Source organism: Ambystoma mexicanum, chromosome 5p (assembly GCF_040938575.1).
Source record: "Ambystoma mexicanum isolate Mex_15411 chromosome 5p, UKY_AmexF1_1, whole genome shotgun sequence".
NCBI classification, from domain to species: Eukaryota; Metazoa; Chordata; class Amphibia; order Caudata; family Ambystomatidae; genus Ambystoma; species Ambystoma mexicanum.
The window spans coordinates 1,363,663,407-1,363,685,535 of NC_090930.1; the positions used below are offsets into that span (position 1 = coordinate 1,363,663,407).

At 45.7% G+C, this 22,129-nt stretch overlaps 1 protein-coding gene across 1 annotated transcript in view; it reads right to left on the reverse strand.

The window, feature by feature from the left end:
* The window catches only part of DNAH5 (dynein axonemal heavy chain 5), a 4,235,244-nt gene that overhangs the window by 3,769,445 nt on the left and 443,670 nt on the right, over positions 1 to 22,129 (reverse strand). Inside the window, exon 9 of the mRNA XM_069613779.1 lies at positions 7,291 to 7,398. Coding sequence (XP_069469880.1) covers positions 7,291 to 7,398 — 108 coding nt within the window. The remainder of the gene's footprint in view (positions 1 to 7,290; positions 7,399 to 22,129) is intronic.

Below are 22,129 nucleotides of genomic sequence, written 5' to 3' on the forward strand. Positions count from 1 at the left end.
ATGTGGACCAGCTCTCCGCTTTCTTCAGGACTTCCTTATAGCTCTTAATAATGCAGGGAATGGTTTAGTAATAAAGACACTCTTGTCAATGGTTGTCTTGTGCTCCTTCAATCACTGTATGGAGGGCGTCTCAATTCTGACTCTGGGACTGCAAACTCTTCAGTCTTTTCTTCCCTAGAAGGGAATACATATAAAAGGGGATCTATCAATATAGAATGTGTCTACAAGGTTCGTTTCCTTAATATTGCATGACATAGAAAGAGGGTCGCTTACCTCTTCATATGTCACTCTCTGTGGGCAGTAGATTGTCTTAAATGCCCAATTGCAGTTAGGTTGTTCTGATTGTGTTCCACCGGTCTTCTCATTAGGGTTCAAATCTCTATATAGAAACAAGGGAATGTTTAATTTCCCAAAAGGCTGTCCCCCTTGAGCGTTCAGGCAGTGCTACACAATGTCTAGGCAGCGGTGATAGATACTACTAACCCCGAATGATGTTCCAGCTACGTGTTGGATTTATAATTGGACCCGGGTTAGGTGTTACTCCTGGCCGTTAATAGCTCTCAAAATCACCTTTCAATACCTATTAGGAAGGATACACGAGTGAATACTCTGGACACAATGCTGTATACAAAACATGCATAAGTCGGCACTTTGGTGGCATTAGGGTAATGTGCATGTTCCCACAGCTTAATAGTAATCTGTATTCTTACAGTGATTGTGCCTCGTCTAGTTATTTGTGCTGGTAAATTACATTCTTATAGTGCATGCCGTTACTATGCAGCTTTTAGTTAAAGTGAAAGTAAACATGGAATGCAAGTGCGGGCAGCGATATCGTAATAGAGAGCAGCCGTGTTATTGAACGGGACTCGACTGTTCGCTTGTGCAGCCCAGCGCTAAATGCTAAAAAAAGAGACATTTTGTGTATCCGTGACTTGACCCCAAAAAAGCTAGAAATCTTCTATACCAGAGTGTCGTGGTATGTCGAGGGTGTAAACCTTGTGCAACTTACCTCCATGATATTGGAGTACAGATGAACAACGGGTGTCTCTTATGAACGGCGTATGGTTCTCCATCTTGGTTGTTCCATGTATATATTGGTTAATGCATGGTGCGTGTGGACATCACTCAATTAGTCCCTTTTTGATGTTTATAGATGTTAAAGGTGTATTGATATACAGCGCCTTCTGTGTTTTCAATGCCTATGTTGGCTTGCTAGGTACTTTTTGTTCAAGCAATATGGTAGTTATTCACTATAGAGTCGCGCATGTCTGCCGTATTCTTGTGACCTGCCGGATTCTTTGTAGTATCCCAAGCTCGTCAGGGGAAAGTATTGTATTAGAGAGGTTTACTACTAAAGATTCTTTGGTCATTGTATGGTTTTCATTTCTTCTCATCCTGTGGTTTACACGCCTGGTGCGTTCTGTTCGTACCACCCTCTGCCTCTGTTGCGTGTGACCCTGGGTGACTGTTCCTGCCACCATCCTCTCGTTTTTCCTCTGCCTCGTGGTTGCTGAAAACCCTGGGCATTGCCCTGGGAATTAGCACTAACCAAAAACTACTTTATGGTTGACCAACGTTATTTTGAACAAATTGCAGGAACAGCGATGGGGGCAACCTTCGCTCCATCGCTAGCCAATTTATATGTCGCCGATTTTGAAGAGCGACACTTATACGACCAACTGAACCCATATGCACAGAACATCTTGAGCTGGTGACGATATATAGATGACATTCTGATGTTCTTTGTAGGTACTGAAATAACCCTACAAGAATTCCTGCACTGGCTAAATGGACTCAATCCATATTTAAAATTTACTTCAGAACACAACAGGAATACTGCAACATTCTTGGACTTGAAACTGACTAGACAAGGAAACAGGGTGGAAACTACAGTTTTTCAGAAAAACACAGATAGGAACTCGCTACTTGATTTCACTAGCTTCCATCAAAGGACCTTACGTGAAAACTTACCGTTCGGCTAGTTCCTCAGATTAAGACAAAATTGCACAACAAGCCAGGAATTTGCTCTACAAGCAGACAAATTGAGTCATCGCCTAAGAGAAAGGAACTATCCCGCTGGGCAACACGACACGTGAGAAAAAGGGCACGGAATATACCTAGAGAGGTCACACTTGCCCAACATCCAAAGAAGACCAGAGATGAGAACCAGATAACAGCTGTCTTTAGTCATTCACCTGTGGTGGAGAAGATTAAAAAGGAAATTATGAGACACTGGTATCTCCTCAATATCGGAGAAACGTAGCTATCTGTCCCCCTTTTTGCAATCAAAAGAACGAGAAATATAAGAGACAGCCTTGTGCATACCTATAAGGAACCACCAAAAAACGACAACCAACCATGCCTCTGGCACCATACAAAAGCTACAGGACATGCACCCTGTGGGATCTGCTCAGTAGGCCCATTCACAAAACGTTCCACATCCATGGACATAGGATGGAAGATGCCGTGGGAGCAAAGAATCTTTACTAATTGTAACACCACACACGTGGTATATTTGATTCAATGCCTGTGTGACACAAAATACGTAGGCATGACCACACGACCAATAAGAATTAGAATCTGTGAACACAGATATAATATCAGACGAAAAAGACTTACAGCCCCACTGGTTGAACATTACGTACTAAAAAGAAACTCAGAAAACAACATAAGATGGACCATTCTTGAGAAAGTAACAGTACCGAAACGGGGAGGAAACATTGGAGCCATACTCCTAAGACGTGAACAACAATGGATTTTTAGACTGAAGAGTCACCAAAATGGTTTAAATGAAGAAATATGCTGGCAGACGCTATCAGTCACATTTATAAAACTGTGGCCACAATCTATGCTGGTATGATCACTGTAAATCTCTTTCCTGAAGCTGCACCCACAGTCCATGCCAGTATGTTAACTGCCAATTAATTCCATGAAGCTGCGGCTGCAGTCTTTGCTGCTATGGTAATTAACGAAACTCACTTGCATGAATCTTCTGTCACAGTCGTATCAGTATGGTCACTACCAATCACTTTCAAGAAGCTGTAGCTAGAATCCACAGCAGTAATTGTCACAATAACCTACTTTCAGGAAGCTGGGTCCGCAGTCTAGGTCAGTGCATTAAGTGGGATAAGAAATCATGGGGGAACACCTCTGAAAAGAACAATCCAACGTGTGCAGTTTGTGACCTAAAGGAGGGGCAAAACATCCCAAGGCATTGCAAACCTGTTTTTGAGTCACTCGGCATTGTCTCAGGTGGCCGTTTTTGCATACAGTAAGAAATAAAGAACCTTCTGGTTCAGTTTCGAAATTAATTCAAATGGGCAAACAAATCATGTTCTCCCTGAGTATATTAGCAGTTCAAAAATGAATAAATTACCTTCTGTCTGTATATAAATGGCCTAGTTGCAATGTGCTTATAGATTGCCTTAAGTGCTCATTTAGGGTTTCAGCTCTCCTGCTGGCTGCTTTCTTGGTTCTGCTGTGCGGAGGCCAAAAACCTTGTTCATGTGATAATCGGCAGCTATTAACCCCTTAAGTGCCAAGGACGAGTATGCTCGTCTTTTTGCATAGACTTGCATAATAGTCTGGCACTTTAAACCTCTGTCTACATTGCTTTATCTATGATTTTGCAAGGAGGTCTGGATATTAGGTACATATTCATTATAAAGGCACTGGTCTTCTCATACAAAAGGCTATATGCACATGAAATGTACGTTCCCCGGCCAACAGTGTTAACTTATCACTGTCATGCTTGACCTCTTTTGTGTGGGTCAGGGAGTATGCATGGGGAATAGTGAAGTTCAATGTGGGGCTCGTGTTATGCACCCTCAAGTGCATACCCAGAGAAATCACCCATTGGATTTTGCCTTGGAAATATTTCCATTTTAACCTGTGCACCACATAGCTCCTCAGAGGGTGGGACACATGGCACCAATGCAAACAATGTGCTGCTTTACAATCCAAGATCTTTATAAAACATAAGAATGAACACTGCTTTGTATATATCACATATCTGTGACAGTGATTTCAAGCCTGCAACCCTGTTGCGCACATAAAGCATACTGGCCTTCCAGCTTTTATAATTTATGGCAACGACGTAATAGTAAAATGACTAAACCCTTAAGTCATATGTACTCATTTGGACAGCCATTTACTTTGGGAGTCAGGTGTTGGCTGTCGTAATGCAGTAGCAAACAGTTTCCTGACAGGTATTTCTGTCACAATCACACTTTAATCAATAGTTTCCTATGCTACCATACACATGCATATATTGTGTAATATTCAATAAGTAACTTTCACAGTTTCTGCCGCTCATCCTCTCCAACCAAACACATGCCATTACCATTTTGCAAGCGCGCACACACACATTACAAATTTCAAACAAACCTTACATTCAAACACACAACCCACTCTGTTTGGTTTTTCTTACCTGAGCTTCACTGCAGCATTCATGGCCGCGAAGTTTGTCGTATTTGTCGATGACAGCTACAGCACCGGTGTATGCTCGTGTTCCTCCGGAACGGAGGGATGCACGCAGGGATGGGCTCTTGGTAGCCAAGCAACCATTGAAAGAATACAGAGGCAGACCAGGCTTTTTTGCAAGCACGTTTTATTTTGAAGTAAGTTGTTTTTTTCTTTTTCAGTGAATGCATGACCGGGGTTACCCCCCCCCCCCCCGTTACGCCAGTGAGTTCTTCAAAATACAACAGTGAGTTCTTCGCAATGCAAATCGAAGACGCAGCTTGCTTCGCTAATCCCGGAACCATGCTTCCGATCCCATTTATCAAGCCCTTCTATACACTCTGAAGTGAGCCGATAATATCTGCTGAACCGCGAGCATGTATTCGCTCTGTTGTGTTGTGACGTTTCCTCGCAATGTTTTTTTTTAAGTCTCTCACTTGCGCTGTTAAACAAGCACCATGCCTTAAAAAAGTTGGATTTGTAAAATATCCTCACCGCCACTGACCCGGCGAACAGCAGCACAGCACTCACTGCGCACCCGACATGTTCGCGGCCCGGCATTTTTGTAGAACGAAGGTGATTGTCGGCGGTAGAGACGCAATTAGGCGTTTCCGCAAACTTCAGCCCCAATTATTCAAAGTCAAGTAAATATGTTAAGAAGAAAATCAGCAAAGAAATGGTAATATCCAAGGAGAAATCCTCACGATTAGCAGAGATGAACAGCGGGACCAGCAAAACAGCACTCACTGTGCACTTGAAATGTTCGCACAAACTAATTAAAAGTTGACAACTGTGGGTTTATAGCAGAGGGGCAGGCCACAGACAACGCCTGCTGAGCGATAAATCTGATTGTAGCTCATAAAAAGGGCACCCCCTCCATACTAGCCTCACTAGATGTTGGAAAAGCATTCAACTGGTTGGAGAAGGGTTGCCTAGAGGCAGTATTACACATGTTTGGCTTGGGGAGAAGCTTTCGAAACTTGGCAATGATTTTCTATTCACCTCCACAAAAAGGATACACGCTACTGAATATCAATTCAAGAAATGTGAGCTGAGGGGATCGACCAGGGAAAGGGGCCGTGTGTCGCCTTTGTTGTTCGCCCTTGTGGTGGAACTATTGGCAGAAAGTATTAGGATTGACCAAGAGATTTATGGGAATAAATATAGGGGAAAGGAATAAAAAATATTGTTTGTGGAGGATGCGCTGCTCTCGCTAACTACGCCCGAGAAATCCTTCCAGGATTAATACGTGTTATTAAAGCAATTTGAAAACCTGACAGGATTTAAAGTAAGCACGAGGAAGTTGGAGGTTCTAAATGTTAATTTATTGGAAGTCCAAGGCACTGATGGTGGTTTAACTGTTTAGATGGGAAATTAAAATATTTAGGATTAAACCGGAGTCCCAGCCTGTAGAAAGCACATTTTCCGCAGCTATTCACCTCTTTAAAGGAGAGCATGCACTCATAGAGAATGTTGGCAGTCTCTTAGCTGGGATGAATGAGTCCATTCTGTCAAAATGAATGTGATGCACAAACTATTATACACGTTTGAAACCCTCCGTGTTTTGATCCCTGAGAGAATGCATCATGGTTTTCCCAAAGGATAACTAAGCATTAATTTGTCAGGGAAATAAACCAAGACTCTCCCAGAAATTCTTCCCTCTACCCAGTTAGCAGGGTGGATTGGCTTGCCCAAATGTCTAGAAGCACTACCAAGCTGCTATCCTACAGAGTCTTACTGAATGGGTAGACCCTCATTCACATACTCTATCGAAGGATGTAGAGGAGGTTGTGGTGGATGCTCCCTTGCAATATGTTGTGTGGCTTAAAGCCATAGAGAGGCCACAGGGTGATTATCAGCTCCCAGCCATAGCTCCGAGTATGAGAGTCTGGAATAGAGCGGCATCTAGATTAAAGTTCAGCTCTTTCCATGGCCCAGCCACACCAATCTCTCGGAATCCTCAATTTACCCCAGCATTTACAGGAGACACTTTTTATGACTGGCTTAAAGGAGGGCGTGAGCTTGCACTGCATATGTTCAATGGAGGGTCTGTTAAAAAATTTACAGAATTCTAAAAGGATTTTGGAATATGGGGAAGGGGAAAGACTATGGTATTCCCAATTGAGGCGTTGGCTACTATATAAAGAAGTGAAGCCTACGTTTAAGAGACCCTTTGTCATCCTCCAAGAGCCTATTCTCTAGCATTGTTGACTATTTAATGAGTACGAATTTTGGATACACTGAGGGACGTTGGGTGGGAAGGTGAGTTAAGTTGAACAAACTTGGGAACAACTATTAGGAAGGACGCCTACTTTATTTCCTGATTTCGTTTACTCTTTCATTTCCTGGTCTATATTACTGAATGACGACCAACTGGAATTTTTAGGAGTTTCCAACATATAATACTGTGTTCATGATAGGAAATTAAGGGGGGATATAAGAGGGTGGGCGACTGATTTTTTTTCTCTGCAGTTGTTGGAAAATGTTCAATAAAAAGATGTTCTTTTAAAGATCAGCTGAAAACAGAACTGTTTAATTCAAAGGCGGACAAGTGTCAAACCTAGTCTTAGAGGTCTTACAAGATGCCTTTGCTTGCACTTGACAAATAATGAAAACAATCTCATACAGAATATATTCAAGGTGCCAATGGGGATTAGAAATGCGATAAAAAAAAATACGTTAATTTAATCACTTTATCTAGCAATTGGCTCAGGGTTTATTGTTTTAAGTATTTTCTCATTTGATGTATAAGTTGGTAAAAATACAACACATATGGTGTAGAACGAAAAAATAAAACAATTGTGTGCCATCAGGGAACACAACACTCACCTTTACAAATAACGACGTTATCTTTTCTGAAGTGTTATAATAACGAGATATATTGTGAATCATGCCAATTACATTCATGAGTCGTGGAACAGCATCCATCATGGCCACCTAAGTGTAAAGAACAGGTTACAATTAAATAGCACATGCACGAAGAATTATGTGCGTATCCCCCGAAAGTGTGACACATGGAGAACATCTTTGACATCCAAGTACTTTTTGATTCGCTTTTTTGGCACCCTTTATACAAATAAATAGAAAAGAGAAGAAATGGGGTACGTGAAAAGTAAAATATAAACAAATATAAAGGCGTTTGAATTTAACGTACTTTTGAGGGTAGAATGATCAATTACCCAAATCCCCAGATACCCACACTGGGGCTCCTTTATCCACCCACATACACAACATTTATTTGTGAGTACTAACCAAAAAGAGTACTCATTCTGCTCAGGGTTTAAGAGGATCTAATGGCAAACTCACATTTAGTGCCAGTCAGCTGTGCGTCGAGCTACCCAGTGGTGGTTCTCAACCATTACTCAGGTGCAGAACCAATCGTAGTGTCGAGGAACGTGTAATTGAAGTGCACAAGGAAAACATTTTCTACGGATTTTGGGGTCGCAGGTTTACATGTTTTAAGTTTATAGTGAAGTGTGCATGGGTCTCACTGGTGCATAATTAGCCTGGAGGAGTAGGGATGGGTTCAAACTACACACAAGGCTTGTGATTTTCTATAATAAATCTCTGCGTGTTTTCAGAAAACGTTTTCATTACTTTTTTTTAGCATGCCTTTGAACTGCAGATCTCAACAGCGGGAAGTGTATCCCATCTCATCTCTGCAATCGGATTTTTACGTTTTATTTATTTGTTTTCAGTTCCAAAAGAACTTTTACAAAATTACAATCACCATTTACGAATCAAATCAAATTAGTACATCACAGAAGCCTAACATCCTAAAATCTGAGAACATTCAACCAAGTCGTATTCATACTATGCACAGGATAACGTAATTTCTTACATTTATCTTTGTATTGTGTTTGTATTGTGTTAGCCATACCCATTCAATCATAGTGTGACATATAAAATCTCACAGCAAATGTGTCTGTGTGTCATTTAAAATTACCTAAAATCAATCACCTTAAGTAAACATTACATTCCATATTGCCTACTGTACAAGATTTGTAAATATAAAACATTAAATAGTCCATAGAGATCGTAAAAAATACCATAAAATAGACCAGAGATAGCTCATGGAGGCCACCGCTGTAAAATCAAAATCAATTGCCATTGGCCTGGCGTTTTTTTGATAATACACCATAACCGGTACAGAGCAATGTGTACACTTTCAGTCTCAGTGTTCAGGCAGTAGTTCCAAAATGCGGGCGAGTGTGCCAGTGTTTGGTGTTTCCTTGGAACACTATACAAGGATTTTGCCGGAGCAGCCAACATAAGTCCTTTCTTTGTTTCTACATCTCACTACTCCCGCACGCTCCCACGTGGGTATAAAACCCTCATTGCCAGCAGAGCATAGCAGAGAGTGTGCGAGTGTTTCGTGTTCGGTGGATGGTGGATAGCCTACTAGGCTAGCCAGTTTAAATCTGCATGGACCGCGAGAGGACTACAAATGACCTCCCTGATCCTGGCACCCTGTAAGCACTAAGAGCTTAACCATGCCTCATATCAAAAGCAATTGGTCACAGGGTAGTCAGTACTGAATTTGGAATTCCAAGTAAACACTCTCTTATTCACCACAGTGATTTGTCGCCACATATGTCTTTTATTTGAAATTGCTTTTAAAACCACGTCGACCAGGAGATTGATCTAAATATGAGGGTTAAACAACTTCGGAGACCTGGCCTCAGGAGTGATGATATTTGCAAGGGCAAGTGGGCTGGCACTCCTTTGCGCTCCAATATGTTTATTGAATTTATATAGCGCTTTACGCCAAATCGCTTTACAGGGTAACAACAAGATACAAAATTGAAAGAAGCTTATTTACAAACGTGAAACAAACCAGAAGTACAGTAGATGGAACAATTTACTCAAGGGGAGGGGAGGAGGAAGGTTAAGGGGTATGAGAGTCAGGTTCGAGGTCAGCAGGGTGGGAGAAGGGGAGAGGAGTGGGGTAGGAGGGGGGGGAAGTACCCCAGGTGGCCTCCTACGCCTCTTGGAAGCAGTGTCCAGTGAGGTCAGTGGGAGGAGGGAGGAAGGAGGGGAGGGGTTTGAGGTGGAGACGGTGGGTGAGGAGAGTCAGGGAGGGGAGTGGAGAAAAGGGATTTCAAGGAGGAGCGGAAGGATGAGTAGGTGGGGGAGGAGCAGATGGAGAGAGGTAGGTAGTTCCAGTGGAGGGGGGCCAAGAGTTGGAAGGAGCGGAAGCGTGATGCCGCACAAGGGGCAGGGGGTACAGTGAGAAGGTAGAGATCGGCGGACCGGAGAGAGCGGGAGGGATGGTAAAATGAGAGGAGGGAAGAGAGATAGGGGGGGGGGCAAGGTCATGGAGAGATTTGTAGACAAGACAGAGGAATTGAAATTTCAATTGTGAGAGGAAGGGAAGCCAGCCGAGTTGAGAGAGCGAGGTAGAAATAGAGTCACAAGGACCGAGAAGACAGAGTACGGATGGAGGAGTGGTAGATGGATTTTAGGGGAGTCAGGTGAGAGACAGGGAGTCCAAAAAGAAGAGAGGAGCAGTAGAAAAGGCGGGAGAAAATAAGGGAGGAAATTAGGAGTTTAGAAGCATGGAAGGTGAGGGAGGAGCGGATCTTGCAGATGTTGAACAGGTGGTGCCGACAGGCACGAGAGGTTATGGAGATATGGTTTGAAAAGGAAAGAGAGGAGTCAAGATGGAGGCCAAGATTGCAGGCATGGGACGAAATGGGGAGATTGGAAGGGGGAAAGTGGATGAAAGGAGGGGGGATGGGGAGAGAGTGTTAGGAGGGAAGAAAAGCACTTCAGTCTTGTCAGTATTGAGGGAAAGAAAGTGGGAAGACATCCAGTTTTTTATGGCCGTGAGGCAGGAATAAAGAGTGTGGTGGAGGTCAGAAGTGAAGGAAGAGTTGGAGAGAAAGAGTTGGGTGTCATCGGCGTAGAAGTGGTGAGAGATGCCGAAAGAAGAGATGACAGGGGCGAGAAGGGAGGTATAGAGAGAAAAGAAAGGGTCCAAGTACAGAACCCTGAGGGACTCCATAGCTCAAGGGGAGGCTGTCGGAGGTACGGCCACCCCAGGAGACGGTGAAGGATTGGTTGGAGAGGTAAGAGGAGAGCCAGGAGAGGACAGTGCCGTTGATGCCAAAGGAGGACAGAGTGCTGAGAAGTAAGGGGTGGTCTACAGTGTCAAAAGCTGCAGAGAGGTCAAGGAGGATGAGAAGTGAGGATTGTTTAGCGTAGCGAGCAGAGAGGAGAGAATTGAGTACGTAAGTGAGGGCAGTCTCAGTGGAGTGTTTAGGGCAGAACCCAGACTGAGAGGGGGGGAGGAGGAGGGAGTGGGGGGAGACAATAGTTGAGAGTATGCTAGGTGCTCAAGGAGCTTTGGGATGAAGGGGAGAAGGGAGATTGGTCTGAAGTTGGAGGTGAGAAGAGGGTTAGCAGAGGGCTTCTTCAGGATAGGGATGATGGTAGCGTGTTTGAAAGGTGAGGGAAAGGTGGCAGAGGAGAGACAGATGTTAAAGAAGGTACAGAGCAATAAACTGACACGGGATGGTCCTAAAAGGAAGAGGGGCAAGAAAGATGGCAGCCTGGGTGAAACTAAGTATGTTGTTCAGCAAACAAGGATACCTGGATTCTTTGCTGGTCTGGGTAATATGAAACCACCATTGTAAACGACAACAAGACTCAGGCACCAACATACTCAATCAGAGTAAGTCACCATGTGTAATGTTGCCAGATCAGAGAAATAAAACGGGGGAAGGAAATGAGCAATCTTCCCTCACAGACCATTCTTTGGACAACAACGGCTCTCTATTAGCCCTGTGTAAAACTATTAGAAGGAACTCATTGGGCCCCCAAACCCACTTGAAGAGAAACCAGACCCAATTTAGTAATCTGTCGGCCAGCCCTAATTTGGAGATGCTGGCTACATCTGAAGCATGCTGGGAGACTACGGGGCAAAGCCCTGGGTCAGCAAGGGACATAGAGAATTCCCGGCCCACACAGGTTGGTCGGCTACTATGGATCTTTTGGTGACCCTGGCATCAAAAGTAGAAGCACTGTTTACATTGTGTTCAATGGTGGCAGCCGATCAGAGAAGAGGGTTAGCAGAGGGCTTCTTCAGGATAGGGATGATGGTAGCGTGTTTGAAAGGTGAGGGAAAGGTGGCAGAGGAGAGACAGATGTTAAAGAAGGTACAGAGCAATAAACTGACACGGGATGGTCCTAAAAGGAAGAGGGGCAAGAAAGATGGCAGCCTGGGTGAAACTAAGTATGTTGTTCAGCAAACAAGGATACCTGGATTCTTTGCTGGTCTGGGTAATATGAAACCACCATTGTAAACGACAACAAGACTCAGGCACCAACATACTCAATCAGAGTAAGTCACCATGTGTAATGTTGCCAGATCAGAGAAATAAAACGGGGGAAGGAAATGAGCAATCTTCCCTCACAGACCATTCTTTGGACAACAACGGCTCTCTATTAGCCCTGTGTAAAACTATTAGAAGGAACTCATTGGGCCCCCAAACCCACTTGAAGAGAAACCAGACCCAATTTAGTAATCTGTCGGCCAGCCCTAATTTGGAGATGCTGGCTACATCTGAAGCATGCTGGGAGACTACGGGGCAAAGCCCTGGGTCAGCAAGGGACATAGAGAATTCCCGGCCCACACAGGTTGGTCGGCTACTATGGATCTTTTGGTGACCCTGGCATCAAAAGTAGAAGCACTGTTTACATTGTGTTCAATGGTGGCAGCCGATCAGAGAAGATAATACTCACTCATGGCGAAGTTGGTGAACAATAATGAGGTCCCTTGTCTGCCCAAATCCCAGCCTAGTAAGCCCTTGAGCCCACACAAACTATTATTAAGAAGACTCACTTTGATTCTAACCCTGCTTCCACTAGTAACCCTCCTACCACTCCTACCAGGGTGCAATCGTTAGAAACCCTGGAAGTAAGGACCGATACAATATTGGTGCCGGACGAATCGGACATTTCATGGAGATCCCAAGACTCAGTAAATATTGCAGCAGCGTCTGAGGAAGATGCCATACATGCCCTTGGCACCGAGATCTCCACAATGGAGGCTGCGTCCCCTCCCATTAAAACAGCTCTCCAAAATGGTGAACTACGAGCAACCATACGAGACGAACATGAGCATCCATCATAGGGACCCACGAAGGGAGACCAGAGTTACCCTTTGGCGAATTTCAGTGGACAGGGATCAAAAACTTTGAGGGTAGTAACCAGGACCCAGCAGGATTTATCTAGAAGAACAGTGACATTGAATGGTCCGTTGGACAAGTGGGTCCATTATCAACCACACAGTGCCCCCGTACTCCCCAATATCAACCATCACCAGCAGCAATGACCTCACAGCGTTTACTCCCAAAATCAAGGAAAGATCACGCACAGGTCTGGAACTCGAGAGCGATAGGGGCGCACCTTGGCCTGCCACAGCGGCTGGATGAAGAATTTAGTGACCCTCAGCCTCGGCAAGTCAGATGGGCATCTAAGGTGCAGACAGTACAGCCGGGTCGAAATACAGCGAACACCTCTTTGAGGCAGTCTGGGCGGTTTGTGGACCAGAGGACTATGACCCAAGACTGGGACACCCTAAGTGATCTGACCGTGAAACAGGCAGAACTGTCAGTGCCCCTAGGTTGGACCTTTCAGTAAAACTAGAGTAAATACACACCTCTGATGCCAGCCCTTTTTTTAAATCATACTGTGCTACTAAGATTATGGTCAACTATGCCATGGCTATCATCCATTACCTCCATTACCAATAAGGATATGTTACAGATCAAACTACCGAAATGCGGTAGTACAACAAACTGGGCACTGTTTCGTTTTGCTTCAACAGTTGTTGTGTCCCTATTATGTGCTAACGCAAAGTTACTACTAAGTGTAGGGTTAAAACTAACAGTCTGTAAACAATGTCCAGCGTTTACTAGAATTTATCGGGCAGTTCAGGGCAAAACAGGACCCACGAGGATGGAGGATTTGAAAGGGGGAAAGTGGTATGGTATCTTACATGCTTCCCCAGTTGGAATACAGAAATATAGGGAGGGGACGCCAACATATGAAGCTATGACCCGGGGGCCGCCAATGAGGAGTGATGTGATCATTGGCAAGGGTCCGCAGTCCCCCTGGCCCCTTAGAATAGCGAGTTGGAACACAAGGGGCCACCGTCATATACTACACAAAGCAGGATCTTTGATACAGTTGAGAGCTTTTGACATTTTCTATGCTCCAAGAGACATGGCTAGATTGTCCCCTATTTGTGGACGGATATCAGGAACCTGCCATAAAAGGTAAAAAGGGCAGACCATACGGGTGCCTTGCGATAGGTGTGGGCCAGAAGCTTTGCTCTAGGCGGCTAGTGGCGGATTCAGCCAAGGGTAACGTTCTGGCTGTTGAGGTAAGCCAAGAGGATCATAATTCGGGCTGGAAGATGTTGCTCATAAATGTGTATGTACCCCCAGGCACATAGGGAATGGGGGACATACAAAATAGTCTTGAAGACATCCTGCTGTCAACAGAGGGGACTACGGTAGTGCTACTGACTATCCTGGGCGGTGATTTAAACTCCAGGTGTATCACCGATAATCCCTGTGCAGCCTACGATAAAGAATCCCAAAAAAGTGTCATGTTACAAAGACGAGGCAATGCTAAAGGGGCGCACTGGGTCTCCTTCCTGGGACAATGAGAGTTGCGGATGCTGAATGGTAGGACAGCGTGTGACATACCGGGTGGATACACTTGGGAGGGGAATAATAGTGTTGCCATGCTGGACTATCTTTTTGGCAACGACCGTCTGCAGATGGTGGAAATATTTAAGGTGGTACCCATAGAATACAGTGACCATAACATACTGGTCGTAGATATTAATATACAAACCCAGGAGGGTAGGCCAAGTGGTTGTACATACATTACAGTAAATCACGCAGGCATTGCTGTCCGATGGACAGAAAATAATTAACAAAAGATCGATAAGAAGATCATGGAGTCCCTAGAGGCTGACATGGTTATATTGGGCAATATGAATACTGATGGGATAGAAGGTTGGATTAGTAAACTCACTAGGAATACCGGTGGTAATAGAACCCGGGGACAGTTGTTATGTAGCAAATCTCCCTATAGATTTGATAGGAATCTACGTGCTACCAAGCAAGCAAAGCGAAAAGAACTCCGGAGGGTACAGGGGTTGGAGTTAACACCTCCGGAGTTAGCCTTATATACTAAAGCAATAAGAAGAAATTATCAAGCATGGCTCAAGCGATGGAGATTCTCCATCCGAAATGAGAATTGGCAACAAATGATCAAGGCACTTCGTAGTAATTGTCCAAGGACGATTTGGGCAAAGCTGTCAAAAGTGAAAGGTGAAGCCAATAAACTCATATTGAACCAGGTTCAGTATGGGTGCAGTATCTGGAGTATAGTGCTAGTGAACAGTTCCCACCCTCCCGCCCAGATTATATGATTGGAGGGTGGCCCCTGTCATTTAGCGTAGTTAAGGTTAGAAGTGCTATCCTCAAACTTTAAAATTCCAGGGCTCTTGGGCCAAATGGTCTGGCTAATATCGTATTCAAACGGAATCTGGAGCGGTTGTCCAGGATATTGAAACTGCTGTTCGAGAAAGTTTGTATTTCCCAGACCATCCCTGAGTCGTGGCAGCGGTCTGTGCTCCTTCCGGTATACAAGAAGGGAGATTGTATGTTGCCGGAAAACTACAGACTGCTGTCGCTGCTGGATGTGACGGGAAAACTGTTTTCAAATTTTGTACTTAGGGCGTTGCAGGAATGGGTGGACGAATTGAAGATCCTGCAATTCACGAGGACTGGCTTCCGCTCCGGTTCTAGTACGACCCATAATCTCAGGGTACTGTATTTCCTAATAAGAGGGACACAACAGACAGGTGGGTGGACGCTATATGTAACTTTCGTTGACTTTAAAGCAGCGTTTGATGGGGTCCATCAAACAAGACTATGGGGAAAGTTAACTACATGGGGATGCCCGCTGTGGATTTATTAACATCTTGAAAGGCCTACATCAGAACACTCAGGCGGGTGTTTGCTTAGCAGATGATGGTATGGTTATTTCTCCAGTTATGCTTCGTAAGGGGTTAAAGCAGGGATGCACATTGGCTCCACTGCTGTACAATTTATATATGGCTGACCTGCTGGTCCGTTTATTACTGACGTTAGGCTGCTGTCCAAAGCGAGGGGGACGCCTCATCCCATGTCTGCTATATGCGGACAATCTTGTCATGTTAAATTATACATATGGCACAGCCAAAGCCATGTTTACTACATTGTACAATTATGCGCTTGAAAATAATCTTAAAATAAACACGGGGAAAACGAAAGTATTGGTTGTTGCAGCCAAAAAGGTGAAGCGTCCCTGCTTCAATACCCCGTTGGGCAAGGTAGAATATGTAGAATCTTATCCCTATTTGCGACTCGATATGAGCAGCAATAAAACTTATAAGTATGTAGTTGGAGTAAAGAAAATAAAGCTCTAAGGATAACACAGCTGACCTACAATTTTGCAAGAGAAAAAGCAGGGTTTGCTCTTGACGGGGTTAATATATTTTACAAACAATGTGTTTGCCCCATGGTCTTATTTGGAATGGAGGCATTGGCTATGAGGGATTTGACATGGCTGGATATTATAGAGGGACAATTTTGGAAACTGATTTTGTGGCTTAGTGCTTCAGTGCAATACATTTGATTGGAATTTGGCTTGACCTCGTATCTCGTTAAAGGGGGAAATTCTGATTCAACAAGGACTATTGTAATTGAAAATCAATTCCAAACCTAAATGCCAACTGCTCCACTTACTACAGCAATCTGCTAGGATGAGTCATGGTTGTAGTAAAGATGTTTCGAAGGGATTGTGTCCTCCGACGTATTCCTTATCTTAGATATCTCTTTCCAGCTTTGCTGGCCTCGGAAAAAAATTTCTCCAGAGGGCGCTGCGCGTCGACGTCCGCCGAGTCGATGTCCCTCAACAGCTGCCGTATCTTTGTCGACGTCATCCTGCCTATAAAGGCCGCGCGCAGCGTCCGTTGCTCAGTTCCGTTTTTCCTCGCTTACTCAGTGCCTCGGAATATCGTTGCTCAGTTTTCGCAGAGAATTAAATCTAATTTCCTCGAGATATTCGATCCATACTCGATGGCTTCCTCGTCGGAACCGACGACCCCTCGGTCCGGCTTTAAAAAATGCCGAGACTGTGGGAAAAAGATGTCGCTGACTGACCCTCACAGAGTTTGTCTGTGGTGTTTGGGAGCTGAACACCATTGTTCGGAGTGCAAGGACTTTATGTCCATGACAGCTAAGGCCCTGAGGGGTGTAGGGGGAAGCTGGAAAAAGGTAAGAATTCAAAAGCTTCTTCTTCCTCGACGAAGTCGAGACATTCGTCTCCTCGTCACCATTCGCGCTCCAGGTTTCGAAGCGGGTCCCATCACTCCTCGAGATCGAAGCACTCGAAGAGGAGACGTCGAAGATCCCCTTCTTCGTCCTCCTCTTCCTCTGTTTCACCTAAGAGAATCCCTTGCCCCACGAAACATAGTTCCCGGGCTGAATGGGAGGAATTCCGCAAAAATATGATGAGCGTCTTCGAGAAAGCGGCCTCAACCCCCTCGAAGACTGCCGAGAGCGATCCTCTGGTCGAAAGACCCGAAGGTCTAAAACGCCGCAAGTCGCAGTACCCGGCGAAGGAAGCTTCTCGAGCGCGTCACGAACCCTCGAGTAAAGCTATGACCTTGAATCCTTCTTCGAAGGTTCCGTCGACGCCGTCGACGAAGGTTCCGTCGACGCCGAGGTCGGTGTCTTCGACGCCGTTGTCGAAGGGACCTTCGACACACGGGTCTGTCGACTCGACGCCATCTTCGACACCGGCGTCGACGCCAAGGAAAGTCATGGTTGCGATGCACCCAGTGGCTATCCCCAGGTCTTCGATGTCGATGGCGTCGAGATTGTCGACATCCTCAAGCAGAATCCCAATTCTATCGAGGACCTCGAGGCCTCCGCCTTTGTTTTCGACGCCACGTTCGAAGCCTTCGACGTCGGCGTCGACGACATCGACGTTTTCGAGGCCGATTACAACAAGTTTGGCACCCTCTGCCTTGGAGATGGGTTTCACACCCTTTGTGAGTTCAGACTAATTGAGAACTATGTCCTCAATTATGGAAGAGGGAGAACTATCTGACCAAGAAGAGACATTTGAGTTGCAGGGATCTGCAACCCCAGTTCAAGAGGAGTTATCCTCAGAGGAACGCAGATTAAAGGAACTCCATGATTCCTTACATGAGGCAAGTGGGTTAGACACTTCCCCTGAGGTGGAGTTCGCTAGGCCAGACCCGGGGGAGCATGCTGAAACCCCCTATAGAGCCTTAATGGACAGGATCACAGAATTTATGGGGTGGTCAACACCTTCACATGCTTTCCAACAAGATGACCTCACGGATATTCTTGATAAAGGTCCACAGGAGGATCCTGTAGTGCCTTTTCATAAGCTCTTCAAAGGAAAATCATGACGAACTGGGAAACCCCAGATGTCGTCCCGGCAGTAAATAAAAAACTGTCTACTAAATACAGGGTATCTTCTGCAGACCCGGAGTTTTTGTCCAAACATCCATCCCCAGAAAGTCTGGTGGTACAGGCAGCATCTTCTACTGACATCAAGACTGCTTACCCTACCGTCCCACAGGACAGGGACGATAAAAAATATGATGCTATGGCAAAGAAAGTTTTTTCGGCATGTAGCATGGCGTTAAAATCTATTAACGCTACTTGCACCCTTGCTAGATTCAGCCATACACTTTGGGAGTGTGCTTCTACAGCGGCTGACTGCATCCCGGAGGGAGAAGAAAGGGAGGCGTTCCTAAATATCATACAGGACGGTAAAGACGCTATGTGCGAATCCCTCCAGACGGGCATTGATTCGGCTGACAGTATCAGCAGAGCAATGGCGGCAAGTACAACAACCAGGAGATTTGCTTGGTTGAGAAAGTCTGGTTTTGCCCCAGATGTGCAAGCCAGGCTCTTGAACATGCTATTCGATGGCTCTTCTTTGTTTGGGAAAAAGGCGGATGACAGTTTAGAAAAACTGCAAACATCAAAGGCAACAGCAAAATCCCTAGGCGCTGCAATCCGTCAGACACCTTTTCGTTCCACAGGATCCTCTGCGAGAGGCACGTACTTTCACTTCTACTCCGCATTCGGAAGAGGTAGAGGACGACCGGCTCAAACGGGAAAAAGAAGAACTACCCGAGGTGGACAAGGTAGATATTCAAAAGCCGCAGCAGCAGCAGGTGCTTCTTTACCATCGGCATCTGCATCAGCCGCCCCAAAACCACTCTGAGGACTTCCCTCACAAGACACCTGTAGGAGGCAGGTTAACTCAACATCTGGCGGAATGGCAGGCTATCACGTCAGATGCTTGGGCATTGGAGACAGTTGCACAAGGTTACTGCCTGCCTCTCCTACGCATACCTCAGAGTCATCCACGGGGATCAGCTCTCAAAAAGCTCCAGATCCGCTCCTCTTGCAGGAAATTTTAGACCTGCTGGAGAAAGGTGCCACAGAACCGGTACCTGTAGCGGAGAGGAACAAGGGCTGGTACTCCCCTTACTTTCTCATTCCAAAGAAAGACAGAGGACTGAGACCCATCTTGGACTTGCGAGAATTGAACAAATTCCTCAGGAAAGACAAATTCAAGATGGTAACTCTTTCTCAGATCCTTCAGTCCCTTCAGTTCCAGGACTGGTTGGTATCTCTGGACCTTCAGGACGCTTATTTCCATGTGCCTATCCATCTCAAACACAGGAAATACCTGAGGTTCGCAATTGGCAACTCTCATTATCAATTTCGAGTGCTGCCATTTGGGCTGACCTCCGCCCGAGGGTCTTCACCAAGTTAATGTCGGTAGTGGCTGCAAGTCTAAGGAGGGAAGGGATTCATGTCTACCCCTACCTGGACGATTGGTTGATCAGGGCTGTATCTTCGGAACAAGCTCAGATCCAGCTAAATCACGTTTGCCACTCCCTTCACAGACTGGGCTTCTCCCTCAATTTAAAGAAGTCACAAATGATACCATCGCAGAGACTCCAGTTCATCGGAGCGATCCTGGACACTTCCCTGGGAAAAGCCTCGCCACCAGAGGTGAGGGCTCAAGATATTCTACAGATGGTTACCAAGTTCCAAAATGCCCAACGTCTCCCAGCCTTCGACCTTTTGAGGTTGCTAGGCCTCATGGCATCCTGCATTTTCCTAGTGCCAGAGGCTCGCCTGAGAATAAGATCCCTCCAGTGGGCACTGAGAACTCAGTGGTCACAATTCTCAGGGAGAATGACAGATCTCCTTCAGGTTCCCGACAGGGTGGCTCGAGACCTTCAGTGGTGGGCCTGTCAGGAGAACATTCTGAAAGGAGAACAGTTTTGGCAACCCTGGCCGGAGATAACAGTAGTCATGGATGCCTCACTCACGGGGTGGGGAGCCCACGCCAACGACTTGACCATCAGCGGTCGTTGGTCTCCATCAGAGTCCAGACTACATATCAACCTGTTAGAGCTGAGGGCCATCAGACTTGCGCTGAAGGCGTTCCTGCCATCTGTACAAGGAAAGAATGTCCTGATAATGACGGACAACACAGTGGCCATGCATTACCTCAACAAAAGAGGAGGCGTAGGATCACTACCTCTGTGCAGAGAGGCGATGCAGCTCTGGTTTTGGGCAATCCAAGAAGGAATCTCTCTATCAGCAGTTCACCTAGCCGGAGAGAAGAACTTGACAGCGGACGCTCTGAGCAGGCAGAGCACAGTCTCCCACGAGTGGGAACTAGCTCAGGAAGTCCTACAAGAGATCTTCGCCCTTTGGGGAACCCCTCAGGTGGATCTGTTCGCCACCAGTGTCAACAGGAAGTGCGATCTGTTCTGTTCAAGGGAATTTCCCCCGAGAGGAGCTCTGGGAGACACGTTCATAGTGGACTGGGAGTTTCCGCTTCTGTACGCGTTCCCACCGGTCCCTGTCATTCCTCAAATGATCAGGAGGTTGAGAAGATTCCGGAAAACCATGATCCTAATTGCCCCGGATTGGGCCAGGAGAACGTGGTACCCGGACCTTCTAGACTTGTCCATCTGCTCTCCAATTCGACTTCCACTCAGAGAGAATCTGCTCTCACAGAAGGGAGGTCAGGTTCTCCATCCAGACATCAAAACCATCAACCTTCATGCTTGGCTTCTGAAAGGCTGAGGTACAAGGATTGGGACCTTCCTGATGATGTTATGGAGGTGTTGCTTTCGGCAAGGAGGCCAGCAACAAAATCTTTATACCGCTGCCGTTGGAACAGATTTTGTAGCTGGTGTAGAGAAAAGAATATCGACCCCTTTTCATGTGGTACACCAATGGTTTTGTCCTTCCTACTCTATTTAGCAAATTCAGGCCTTCAAGTTGGCACCATCAAGGGCTATCTCGCAGCGCTATCCATCTTTAAGCGCACTGCGGAAGAGCCATCCTATTTCAAGTTACCCTTGGTAATACAGTTTCTAAAGGGGTTAACTAATGTTTATCCCCCAAGACTATTCCAGGTTTCCCTATGGGATTTAAACTTAATCCTAACTTTCCTGATGGGCACACCTTTCGAACCACTCCACTCTTGTTCGTTAAGATTTCTTACCCTTAAGACTGTTTTATTAATAGCACTTATATCTGCTAGAAGGGTGAGCGAGTTACAAGCTCTTTCTTGTAAACCCCCTCATACAATCTTTCACAAAGACAAAGTTGTTCTGCAAGTGAAGCCTAATTTCCTCCCAAAGGTGGTTTCTGAATTTCATATCACTCAGAAGATTACCCTTCCATCTTTCTATCCTCCTCCTCATCCGGGGAAAGAGGAAGAGAGGTTACACAGGCTGGACCCAAGAAGGGCTTTAAGTTTTTACATCAGTAGAATGGCTAGGATAAGACAAGCAGACCAGCTGTTTGTAGGCTATGCAGGTCACAAGCTGGGGTTACCGATAACTAAGCAGACCATTTCCAGATGGATCATTCTAGCCATTTTGGAATGTTATAAACTGGCAGGGAAAGAGCCCCCTCAAAATCTTAGGGCTCATTCGACCAGAGGTATCGCAGCTTCATCGGCCCTCAAAAGAGGAGTGCCGGTTAGAGACATATGTGCGGCTGCCAGATGGTCGTCCGTCCATACCTTTACACGGTTTTACAACTTGGATTCCTCCTCCAGTGAAGAGACTAGGTTTGGAAGGGCAGTATTGCACTCTATTCATCAATAAGAGGAAGCATGAAGTCAGTACTCCCACCTCCAATAACAGAATACTGCTATGGGAGCCTATCTAAGATAAGGAATACGTCGGAGGACACAATCCCTTCGAAAAACAAGTTACTTCTTACCTTGTAACGTTCTTTCGATGGGATGTTCCTCCGACATATTCCTTATCGACCCTCCCATCCATCCCCGCAGTACTACTTCCCTTGTTGTTGCAGTTTACGCTCCTTCAGGGTGATTAGTCTAGTCCAGAAAGAATTATTGTGGGCTACAAAACAGAACTGAGCAACGGACGCTGCGCGCGGCCTTTATAGGCAGGATGACGTCGACGTTGATACGGCGGCTGTCGAGGGACATCGACTCGGCGGACGTCGACGCGCAGCACCCTCTGGATAAAATTTTTTCTGAGGCCAGC